The sequence below is a fragment of the Centroberyx affinis genome, unplaced genomic scaffold, assembly GCF_046629955.1.
Source record: "Centroberyx affinis isolate AG114_WGS23_722 - 3 ecotype Tasmania unplaced genomic scaffold, CSIRO-AGI_Caff_v1 ptg000849l_1, whole genome shotgun sequence".
NCBI lineage: Eukaryota > Metazoa > Chordata > Actinopteri > Beryciformes > Berycidae > Centroberyx > Centroberyx affinis.
This window is the reverse complement of record NW_027279444.1, coordinates 136,221-149,274: the sequence shown is the minus strand read 5'-3', so window position 1 is coordinate 149,274 and position 13,054 is coordinate 136,221. Positions and strand designations below refer to the sequence as shown.

The following is a 13,054-nucleotide window of genomic DNA, read 5'->3' as shown; positions in this document are numbered from 1 at the left end:
GACACTTATTTTCCAAGAGTACCTGGATTCACTTGATAGCACTTCTTTTAAGAAAAATAAGAAATTAAGACTCAATTTCTGACTAAATGATTTGTTAAAATGCATCATTTCTACAGTGTACCGCCTAATTTGCATTTGAAATTATTTAGATTACACATCATTAACAATGCTTTGTGGATCTTGCTTTTGTATGATGCCAGTGGTTTCAAAGGCACAGGAATAACATTTGTAGAATCTTGTTTGAGGAACAACACCTAAAAGTTTATTCAACTTCAAAACATATAAAAGCATGTGTCGTCTTTGGGACAACAGACATTTGCGTTACTTTTCAACTCAACAGATGGTAGTAACGGTAATGTTGTGTTAATATGTCTTCTTGTTACTGGTATGTAACGAAACTCACGGCTGAGCCATAGTGTTAATGTCTGGAACACAAATCCCATAATTCACTGCTGCTTTGTTTCATCATATACCGAAACTGCTGCTAATCCTGTGTGTGTTGTGCATGTATTAAGGCAGTTTTGAGTTACTCACCACGATGGAATAAGGCATATCCAAACACTAAACCAGTTCAGCTAGCTGATCAGCTGCTGAACTCCACATGCAAAACCATTTCACCACAGCCTGTCCTCCTTCCAGCTCAATCAATGGCAAATGATTAAGGCTTCCTCAGTCTCAAGGCAGATTTAAACATACCCCTCCCAGTACCTGATCAATACTTTGACCTTTGACCCCGCAAGCCTTAAATCTAGGGTGAGAAATTACCACCAGCTTAACAGTGGTAAATTTGGCGACTGTGCCGGCTCCTTTGGCAGCTAACAAACCAACCTGTGGAGGTTGTTTTTGTTTCCAGTTGATTTCACCAAGCAAAAGCTGAAAAATATGACAAAAAAAGTTGCAGCTTGGAGTTTTAGTCATACAAATATGTCTTGGAGGTCTTAGGAATTGAGTTAAACCTCAAAGGGCGGCGCTAAAGGACCACAGTTTGACCGAGCACAAGTTAGCTAACTGGTAAACTTGGTCAAAATATAAATAAACTGTGGTTCTTTGACTCCGCCCACTGAGGTTTAACTCAACCGACGTGCAGAAAGTCCCTCCCTGTTCATGTCTTCCTGCTGGTACGTTTGGACTGTAGTTGGTAAGCATGCCTGCTCCACACCAGCCTCTCTGGCAGGTAACCAGCCCTGATTTGTAGGCTTTTTGGCGGGTTGAGCAGTGAGTTTTGGAAAGCACCGGACCAGTGTGGCTTGTGGACTAAAGAAGTGGCTTCCTGCCCGGCTCACCTCCTTCTGCTGCCGCTCCAGCTCCTTCATCCGAATCTCCCTCGCCTCCGCCCGGGCCGCTCGCTTCGCCGCCAGCCTCGCCTCAGCCTGGGGGGGGGGGGGGGGAGAGATAGAGAGAGAGAGAGAGAGAGAGAGAGAGAGAGAGAGAGAGAGAGAGAGAGAGGGGAAGAGACAGAGAGAGAGAGAGAGACAGACAGAGAGAGACAGAGACAGAGAGAGAAAGAGACACAGAGAGAGACAGAGAGAGCAAGAGAGAGAGCAAGAGACAGAGAGAGACAGAGAGAGCAAGAGAGAGAGAGAGAGGGGGACAGACAGAGAGAGAGAGAGAGAGAGACAGAGAGAGACAGAGAGAGAGAGAGAGAGAGAGAGAGAGAGAGAGAGAGAGAGAGAGAGACAGAGAGAGGGAGAGCAAGAGAAAGAGACAGACAGAGAGAGACAGAGACAGAGAGAGGGAGAGGGAGTCATTAAAACAAGTCTGCAAACACAGCATTCAAAATACACAGCAGCAAACTTGGCTGATCCGTCAAAGATTTGTCAAACTAGGGATGCTCAATTAATGGTGTGTAATTTCACACAGAATATTTGCATATCTGCAATATTGAGACAATATTGAGAAAAAATGTATTTCAAATGATCAAGTCTAAAAACCATGATTAATAATCAAGATCATGAGTATAGCAAAATATTTGAGATGATCATTTTAGCTGTAATCATGCAGCTCTGTAACAGACTGTGCAGGTGAGATAAAAAACAACCAAGGGAATCTAACCTCAAAGGAAACAAACCGAAGAAAAAAATCAAGATGACAAACAAAAACCTAACTGAAGCTGATAACAGAAACGTAATGAAAACGAAGATGAAGACAGTAGAACGACAACAAGATGCAAAAATTAAAAAGCAAGGAAACTAAGACCAATTAAAATACACCAAATACAGAAAATTACAGTATTAATTCTAAGTAAATCGGTCCCAACTTTAACAAAAAACAACACTAAAACAGATATTATCAAGACAGAGATAGAGCCGGGGCAGAGCAGATGAAACGAGGCTTTGATGATAAATTAGATCACTGCTACATTTGGTTATCAATGGACCCGTGATCTCATCATTTACCGCCACTGTTTGAGGAAGAGCCACACACACACATACAGTACATACACACACACACACACACACACAAACGAAGCATAAAAAGGTAGAAAAGAAGAAAAGAAGAAAAGATTCAGTTTCTCTTGGAGGCCGAGAGATGTTTAAAAAAAAAAAAAAAAAAAAAACGTCTTTCCAATCCAATGTTTTTCAGAAAAAAGCCTTCATCAGGATTCAATATACAGTAGATATGATAAAGTTGACATGCATGAGGAAGAGCTAGTGTGTGTGTGTGTGTGTGTGTGTCTGTGTGTGTGTGTGTGTGTGTGTGTGTGTGTGTGTGTGTGTGTGTGTGTGTGTGTGTGTGTGTGTGTGTGTGTCCTCTGCATGCAAGGCTCATAGCTTGGAGAAGGTTTATGACAGCCGCCCTTCCTCCCTCCCTCGCTTCCTTTCTTCCTCCCTCGTTTCCTTTCTTCCCGTCTCTCGCTCTGCCTGTCTGTCTGATGACCTCTGACCTCGCTGACCTCTCAGCCAATAACAGCCAATCACACTCAGGCAGGAAGCAACTGATCACTCACTGACTCAACATAAAGATTTCCTCTAGGTTCCTCTGCACTAATGACACAGCAGTAAACTATCAGTGTTTACTGACAAAAAACATAGATTTAATGGGGAAAAAAAGCAGAATTGTATTAAGAAAAGTATTCTATTAAAAATATCCTATTTTTAAGTAGCTGTACTGTGGGTCTGATATGACTTACTGTATTATAATGTTTATAAATTAGTTTTTGAAGACTGATACCGATACTGATATTTTTGGATTGACTTTCTTTTGACCATTTTCATGTCAAAAAGCTACAAAGATTCAGTGTTTCCCCCAGAATTTTCTTCTTATCAGGGTAGAAAAGCCTCTGAAACAGCATTTAGACCATCATGGGACACTAAAACTCTCCACCCGTTTTACAGACTAACACTCCTGAAGCTGTGGAGTAAAAAAACAAAACAAAGAGGAACCATCATCATATCAGAAGTGGGCAACATCACAAGTTAGGTATGATGAGTTTAGGTGGGTTTACCCTTAACTACATCCATGGTCTAACACCTAATACACACACATCCCTCCATTTCCACACCTCATACAGTAAATAGGGTTTGTTATCATGATAGTTATCCTATCAGCAGTGGGGATTTCTCCTTAAAAAGCCTGTAAGACTGTGTTTTATCTTCTTAATCACTCATTGCTGTGATCATCATCAGCTGAAAACAAACTGGTGAAAGGTAAGATGAATGAATAAGGCTGATATAGCCTTTGTTCCTGCGTCAATTCATTGAGGGATTCACCAGAAATCTTTATCTGAATCATGAACATTAGTGTTTCCCTTAGAAATGTTTTCCTGCAACTGCATTTAGATGGTGACACTAAAATCCTATTATTAATAAAATTCCCTGAAACTGCATTTAGACCACAGGACACCAAAGCTCTCCACTGAAACCAGTACTAATAACATTCCCAGGAAACTGCATTCGGACCATGAAACTCAAGAAATTGAAAGCAACACTCACACATTCACACCCAGCGTGTTCTGATCAGTTTAGGATTTAGGATTTTAGGATTTTAGGATTTAGGATTTATTTATTCGCACCAAGCAAGATGAACAATAAAGACAATACAAAACAAAACAAAAGGGCATGTGCCGGAGAGGTTTGAAACCCAACTGGGCTTATAAAAGTACCGAGTCACCGATAAAAATGAAATTATATGATGTATACAATGGAAATAATAACACAAAAAAAACAAAAAACAAAAAAAACAAGACAATAAACAAACAAAAAAACAAACAAAAAATACACAAAGAAACAAAAAAAACAAACAGGTTACTAAAACTGTCCAATAAACAAGCTTCTTGTGAGTCATGTGACTTTTGTTTACAAGCCAAAATGGAACAAAGTGAACTTTTCCAGTCTGGTTCAGACCAAAGAAAACAAACTGTAGGTGTGATCGAACCCTAAGGAGAGTCTTTCGGGGCGTCCTGGTGGCTCAGTGGTCTGTAAATGGGTTCGAAACTGGCCCAGGACCTTTGTCACATGTCATCCCCTCTCTTTCTCCCAATCTTTCCTGTTTCTCTCTACTTTCAACTGTCAAAAATATTAGAAGTTTACTTCAGAAGTTAGATCATGTAAATATATTAGTTCTGCAGACTGATCCTGATATCTTGGTACTGAGTGAAACTTGGCTGAAAAAGAGTGTCAATGACCTGGATGTAGCTCTAAAGAACTACAATTTATATAGAATAGACAGAATTGGAAGGGGAGGTGGGGTGGTTATATATGTTAAATCAGGTTTCTCTGTAACAATTCTAAATGCTGTGACCATACCAAAATGTTTTGAATTTCTTGCTCTAAAGGTTCAGTTAGGGCCTAATACAGTAATTGTGGTAGGGGTCTATAGACCCCCATCTGCTGATACAAACTCCATTGACAAAATAGCAGATCTACTCTCTCAGTATTCCGGTGTCGAATTCATTGTTGTGGGTGATTTTAATCTGAACTGGCTGAATAATACATCTGATTATCTCAAGGAGGTTAGTAGTAACCTCAACCTATCCCAGCTAATTACAGAACCCACTAGGCCAAATTTGAAAGATGACTCTAGGTCTACCCTAATTGATCTCATCTTTTCCAATAGGATTGATAAAATTATTGCCTGTGGTGTCTTTGAGCTAGGAATTAGTGATCATTGCCCTATAGCATGTATTAGAAATACTCGGCTAAAGAAAACAAAATCTCACACGGTTACAAAGAGAAATCTAAGACATTTTAGTGACCAAGCCTTTTTAACTGATGTTTTCCATAGCGACATACATTATACATCTGAAATCCCAGATGTTGAAATGGCACTGGATTTTTTCACAAAAACCCTTATTTCAGTCATTAACAAACATGCACCATTCAAAAAGCTTAGAATAAAAGACAGATTAACCCCTTGGTTTTCACCCGAATTATCAGCTTTATTTAAGGAAAGGAACAGAGCCTGGTCACTTGCCAGACACTCTGGGGATCCATCCCATTGGTCATCATTTAGACAGCTTAGAAATAAATGCACATCATCTGTGAGAAATGCCAAATCTAATTATTACTTAGACTTAATTACTAGCTCCTATTCAAACCCTGCAAAATTTTGGAGAGCAGTAAATTCAAACAGAAATAAAACCACTATTTCCCTACCTGCACATATTAAATGTGGCGACTCTGTGATTTCAGAACAGAAAGAGGTCTGCCAAGCTCTAAATAGGCACTTTGCAGATGCTGGGCATTTATTTGAGAAGGATTACACAGGGCCCCCTCTCATTAATATTAATAACGATTGTGCATGTAGCATGAACCATGTCTCTCAGTTTAACTTTCAGCCGTTCTCTGCTAGTGATGTATTTGAAGCATTACAAGCCATTGATACCAGGAGTTCAACAGGAGAAGATAAATTGGATCCTTTTTTTCTAAGAGTGTCCGCTCCACTTATTACTGAGCAATTAACACATATATTTAATCTTTCTATCACAACAGGAATATTTCCTAGTGTTTGGAAATCAGCCCATGTAACTCCATTACATAAAGGAGGTGATAGAAATGATCTAGATAATTACAGACCAATCTCCAAATTATCTTGTCTAGCAAAAATCCTGGAATCTTTGGTAAATAACCAACTCAAGGCATTTCTTTCAAGTCACTCTGTATTAAGTATGCACCAATCTGGATTTAGAGCTAACCACAGCACTATTTCAGCTATTACATTAGTTACAAATAATATAGTTTCCGCTCTAGACAATAAGAAACACTGTGCTGCCCTTTTTATAGATCTGTCAAAAGCTTTTGATACAGTTGATCACCCTTTGCTCTTGCAAAGGTTATGCAGTATTGGCTTTGATGGAAAGGCTTGTGATTGGTTTCAGAGTTATTTGTTTGAGAGACTTCAATGTGTAAAGTCGGGAAGTGTCCAGTCTGAGTTCTTGCCAGTAACAAAAGGTGTTCCACAAGGTTCAATTTTGGGTCCTGTCCTCTTCACCATTTATATAAATGATATTGTCTCTTCATTGAGTGGCTGTCAGGTCCATCTTTATGCTGATGACACCATTGTATATTGTATTGCTGATTCTGTACAACTAGCCATTGAGAACCTGCAGCTTTCCTTTAATGCTCTGCAAGATGCTCTTATCAATCTTAAACTGGTACTTAATGCAAATAAAACAAAATTCATGCTGTTTACTAGAGCCAGAAATATTGATCACAATTGTATGCATATATCCACTGCGAATGGATCTAACATTGCGAGAGTTACTGAATATAAATATCTTGGCATCTGGCTTGATGAGAAATTTACTTTTAAATACCATATAGACAATCTTGTCAGCAAACTGCGTCAAAAAATTGGCTTCTTTTACAGAAACAGAACCAGCTTCCCTATGAATAGCAGAAAGAGGATTGTTGAGGCAGTCTTCCTATCAGTGTTGGATTATGGGGATGTAATTTACAGAAATGCTGCTCTTTCCACCCTTAAACCCCTAGACACGGTTTATCATTCTGCCCTCAGATTTATTACTGGTGATAGCTATGGTACTCACCATTGTATTCTCTACAATAAGGTGGGTTGGTCTTCTCTGGCAGAGAGGCGTAATAAACATTGGTATTTGTTTATATATAAAGCCCTCGTTGGAAAGCTACCACCCTACATTTCAATGTTGTTGGACTGGAACCTTGGACCCTATCAAACTCGCTCAAATGACTTGCTTATGCTTAAGGTCCCCCAAGCACGGTCTAAATTTGGACAATCAGCCTTTTATTTTAGTGCTCCAAATTCCTGGAATGATCTTCAACACACACTAAAAACCAATACTCTACTAACCTATGGACAATTTAAAACCATGATCACAAACCTCCCTGCCTCAATGTGTAACTGTTTTAATTGATTTTCTTTATTGTCATCTATGTCTTGTCCTATTTATTTAATACTTTGAACTTGTTTGTAACTCGACATCATTGTAAATGAGGGCAACCTCAATGGTTATTCGAGTTTAAATAAAGGTTTGAAATGAAAAAAAATGAAAAATAAAAGGCGAAAATGCCAAAAAAAAGAGATTCTTTTGGACAGGACGGTCGCAGCTCCTGTTCTTGGCAGTGCGGGCAACTACACCTTTTTCAATTGTGGGGGAAACACAGGAAGGAAGAAAGGAAGCAGGCGGCCGGTTTGACTCACCGGACCAGCTGGGAAACTATTGCCAAAGTGCCTTTAAACTCTGTGAACATGGAGCAGTATGGGACTGAAAAAGAGCAAGCATCTTCAGTAAAAACCCTCCTTGGGTAAATAAATCGTTTAAAAATGACAGCATCCATTTCCCGTATCACAAAACCTCATGGAAAAATACACAGATTTTCAGTTTTTCAGAGCCACTTTTAGGTCTTCTTAAAAAAAAAACCCGTAAACCAGCCCTGCAGGGTGTCCACCAGCAGGAGGCAGGAGTCCTTATGGGATTCCTCCACTGTGGGGGAATGTGGATGAACCAGCATTTGGTGTCCTGAACTGGTGACACACCCACAGCGACAACAACACCAACGCCTCACCTCGCCTCGCCAAGCCAACACGCCCTGCAGCCTGCATACCAAGTCCTGCTCAACTGTCAACTTGTTGTTCTGGCCTGTTGTTTGCCCTGCAGTTTGGCAACCTGATACGCTTCCTGCTCCTCTTTGTGTCCTCGGTGTTTCTACACAGTCAGTGCGGGGATAAAAGGCAGCGGCACTAAGGGTACACCGCAAAAAATGTCTTGACGAGTCATTTCGGTCTAGTCTTCGGAAGTCTTAAAATCTTCTTTTGTTTGAAGTAGGGCTGAAAGATATTGACAAGCTCTAAAACACCTTCAGAAATCCATTTTGGAAGAAACTTCAAAGTTCATATTGTGTTTTTGGATTTTATTACGATCCTAATTGTTCAGCTCTATTAGGAAGTCTTAAAATCTTGAGTGGAAAAAAAAGTTGGTTTGCATTGGAAGAAAGTGAAATTATCTCACCTCATTTTATGCGTTTCAAAGAAAAAACAAGATTTTAAGACTTCAGACTAGACTTAATGACTTGTTAAGACATTGTTTTGCAATGGAACTTTTTGGGCAACAGTACCTTAGGAGCTGCCTCGTTAATAATGCTTTAATCACATAGAAATGCCTTCCTGCCAAGAAATATTGGATATTTTTGACTTTGTGTCGAATCCTGTTGCCCAGCGTCTATCTATCTACATCGCTTTTTATCACCACTCTTAGAGATTAAATCAGTTAATGAGCGAGGAGAAGAGAAAGGAATGGCAGCTTTCCAGTCTGTCCACTCTCCTCTGTTTCGTTCTTTTAAGTGTTAACTGTTTGGTTCAGTTTGGTCTGAAGCACGCAAAAAGGACTTTAGTATGGCTGCAGCTGGAGTATAAGCTGGGCGATATGGAAGAAATTTATTATATATCAAGATAATCATAGGGACACATTTCTCGATATATCTTATTACGTACATGTGAAAGCACATGTTAAATAATAAATATACAATATTCATTACATTGAATTGCATGGTAGTGTCAAGTGTGATATCAAACCAAAACTATGTAATTCAAATGACATTCACTGACATATGACACATGTAGCCTAATTTTGTTAGAATATAGAATTTATGGTATATATACCTGGTATCATTGATCTAGACAACACAATTGGTTATCAAAATATTGCAATATCAAAATTGAATCACGATATGAATTTCAAGACCTTTCTTTTCTTCATTTCAATTGAAAATGTTGGTGTTCAGTAGGCTATTATTTACACCGCGTCACTTTTACCCAACAGATTATTCTTCACAGCAACAAATATTGGAATAACAGCACAGAAAATATGTAGTTTTATGCATGTATATTGGGACAGTATATTATACCTTTACTATACTTTTCCAAACTTTTTTGTGGAAAACCTGGAAACTACCCAGCTCTTTTTCCATACATTAATTTCCAGACTTGTGTAGGAACCCTGTCTCACTCAAAGCCTTGAGCACTTAGGTAATAACCACAGCTTGCAGCATACGGGGAAACTAATAAAGGCCCTGAACGCTACACAGCGTACCGAAAATAGAAGATGATGAAAAACCCAATATTTCCACTGCCAAGTAAGCAGCAGCAATTTAACAAAGCCCTATTACCAGATAATTACAACCACATGGGTCCAGAAATAGCCCAGGACAGAAACAGGGGGGCTGAGAGAGTGAGACAGCACTTTAGAGGAGAAACTGTTTTTGTTCTCTTCAGACACATGGGATATCCATTAACAAGAAGCTTTCCTCGCTCTTGTTTCAACGACAAGGACAGAAACCGGAGAGAAGGATTTGGTCTGATTTGATTTGAAGATACCATTGAAGTCTGATGAGATTGAAGACTGAAAGCTGATGAAGACTGTGATGTACGGTCGGTTTAACTACCGTTGACAAAATGTACTTACTGTAAGTCGCTTTGGACAAAAGCGTCTAGTAAATTACATAATGTAAGGACACCAGGGTGTAGAGCTGCAACGATTAATCGATTAATCGATTAGTTGTCAACTATTAAATTAATCGGCAACTATTTTGATAATCGATTAATCGGTTTGAGTAATTTTTTAAGAAAAAAAAGTCAAAATTCTCTGATTCCAGCTTCTTAAATGTGAATATTTTCTGGTTTCTTTACTCCTCTATGACAGTAAACTGAATATCTTTGGGTTGTGGACAAAACAAGACATTTGAGGACGTCATCTTGGGCTTTGGGAAACACTGATCCACATTTTTCACCATTTTCTGACATTTTATAGACCAAACAACTTATCGATTAATCAAGAAAATAATCGACAGATTAATCAACAATGAAAATAATCGTTAGTTGCAGCCCTACCAGGGTGCATCATCAGGGATCTTAACCAGTACACCTAAGAGTAATTTAGTCCTCGCTACAGATGCACCGATATGTTTTATCCGATATTTTCCCGCCCATATCTGCTGATACCAACATGCATTACTGTAAGAATCTTAGTATAGACGCAGATGCAAAAACATGTTTAGTTTTTTCAGCTTTCAAGCACTTTGTAAACACTGCTTTTAGATAAGGGCCATATAAATAAGGTTTCTTGTTAATATCATGAATATTTTCAGTATTTTTTCGGAATTTTTGGTTGCTATTTATTTCACGTTATTGCACCAAAGCGTTATTTTATATAATTTTTTAACTTTTTTTTTAGCTTATTTTTGTAATAATTCATGGCCTGCTGTGGTTTATCTGTCCCAGGCGTCGGCTCGGCCTGAGGATCCTCCACCCGGTGGCCGGTGAGTTACGGCTGCAGCGTGTCGGTCTCTTCCTGGAAGCCGCTGCAGGAAGAGACCGACAACAACAACAACGACATCACACGGACCGACCGACCGCCTCCTGTTCAACACACTGGGGTTTCGCCTGCAAGCTGCTTCTAGGAAATCTGAGGCCCAACGCTGGCCGCTAAAGCGAGGGTACAGATGAGAAATACATGCTGGAACAAAACCAAGAAAAAGGCCAAAAAAAAAAAAAATGTGAGTTTTGGATGTGCAGTGAAGGAAATCAGTCTGCATAATGATATTGTTCCCTTTCATAGATCACTGGCAGAGGTATTGGCCCACTTTACCGCAGGGGTTTAAATTTAAATTTATATGCAAAGTGATCAAATATAGAAGCAGAGAAAAAACTGATAAAATACGACCATGAAACAGAGAAAAAACAAGATGTAAGCATATAATGTGTGCAGGTGAGATAAAAACAAGAGGCTTATAAAACCATCGCACCTCAAATCAAACAAAAAACGACAAAAAAAGACGACAGGAACAACATGGTGGGGAATCTCCCTGCCAAACCCAGTCAATTTAAGGACAATATTGTTTTTCCTACTTCCATTATAGCAGCATACGCTCTTAAAAATAAATCCCTGCAAAATTAAAAAAAAAGAAGCATATAAGCAACTTTAGAGTCAGAGCAGGGGTGAATGTTTTTAATTTTTACAGATCGTGTTCCTAAATTTCTTTCTGCTTGCGCTCTTAAATATTTTAATTCAGGAACACATGTCCTCTTTGGAAGAAATCTGTCCACTGAGCCTTGTATGATCCAATTCATTTCAGCTGTCAGGCAGAAGCCACAAGACACAGCTTCTGGAAACTATTTACCACACAGCAAAAATGATTTACAAGTTACTTAATTTTGTATTCAGTCTTAAAACATTTTGCAGCCCATAAAACAAGTGAAAAACGCAAAACTCATGATGAAACACATGATGTAATGTCATGTTCCAATGAAGCTATATCAAGAATTATGAGTTTTTATTCAGCTGACATTAACTTGAAGTGACCTGCCTTATTTTAAATTCAATAATCCATGACATTTATAATAAATGCCTGTTTTGCTACTCTCCAGTTGCTCTAACACAACAGTGACATCACCTGGCACCAAAGATCAGCCAAGAGCAGATGGCCATTTCAGTAGCATGCTTTTTACCATTAGATGTCAGGCTTTACACAGATTTAGGTTTGGGGTTTAGTTACTCTTTAAGGAAGCAAGACACTCTCAAAATGCAGTTTGATCGTGACTTTACATGTAAATACAATTGGACATTAGAGGGCTTTGCAGGTGTAGTAATGCACCTCGTGGTGGCTCAGTGGCTCCGCCCATTGAGGTTTAACTCCACCAATGAGATTATTTCGGCCTCCGGAGCAGCTCCGACTCCTAGAAAAGTCTGTAGGGCTGAAACTCCAGAGGTTTGTCAAGCAGGTCGGTCTGTTCAAATTGTTGGACCACTAACTTGAGCAAATAACCTGCACTGTAGCTGCTGAAGAAGAGCAAACCCTCCCTGGATACTAAGGCTGGGTATTGGCAAGGACCTCACGATACGATTGTATCACGATACATTGCGATACGATACATATTACGATACATTGCAATATTCTACATAATTTACTGAAAATGTAAAAATAGAGCTGAAAATACAACTTGCTGTGTACCACCTGGGTAGTCTAATATGTACATCACATTATATTGATAACTCAGCGGACAAATTGAGTCAAAACTATTTAATTCAAAGGGATTTGAGGGAAATGTAAGGACATTTTAAATCCGTTTAAAACATGAATCATTTTTTTTTATGTATCGATACGAGGGGCTGGAAAATCGATACAGTATCATGGAAAAAAATATTGCAATACTCAGCTGTATCAGGTTTTTTTACACAGCCCTACTGGATACATGAACGTTAAAATCATCACCGTGCGTTGAACTAATCTACTATCTTATCTGCTCTATCAGTCCTCTCTCGTTTATGAATTTGCTAAAAAATTAAGAGCACGCGTTTCTCAATTTGCAGGCAAAATCCAATAAAGGAATGACATTTACAAGGTATGAAATGTGATATGAACCGATGTCAGAAGATAGTCCCTCTCTGGCAGAATAACATTTCCTTTCAAAAGCAGCCAGCGACTGCCCCAGTCTTTCACAACGCTGACAGTTCTGACGCCGCCAAACCCACCCAGCCCGCCGCTGGCTGGCTTGGCACATGTGACAGTGAAGCATGGCATTTTGGAAAAAAAAATCATGACTGTCCCGAACAAAACACCAAACACACGGCCGCAGCTCTCTC

General features: G+C 39.2%; 1 protein-coding gene across 1 annotated transcript in view; it reads right to left on the bottom strand.

Annotated features, from left to right (window-relative positions):
* The window catches only part of LOC139645362 (leucine-rich repeat flightless-interacting protein 2-like), a 55,657-nt gene that overhangs the window by 32,899 nt on the left and 9,704 nt on the right, over nucleotides 1–13,054 (bottom strand). The window contains exon 2 of the mRNA XM_071521054.1: nucleotides 1,284–1,370. Within this exon, the coding sequence (XP_071377155.1) occupies nucleotides 1,284–1,370 (87 nt within the window). The remainder of the gene's footprint in view (nucleotides 1–1,283; nucleotides 1,371–13,054) is intronic.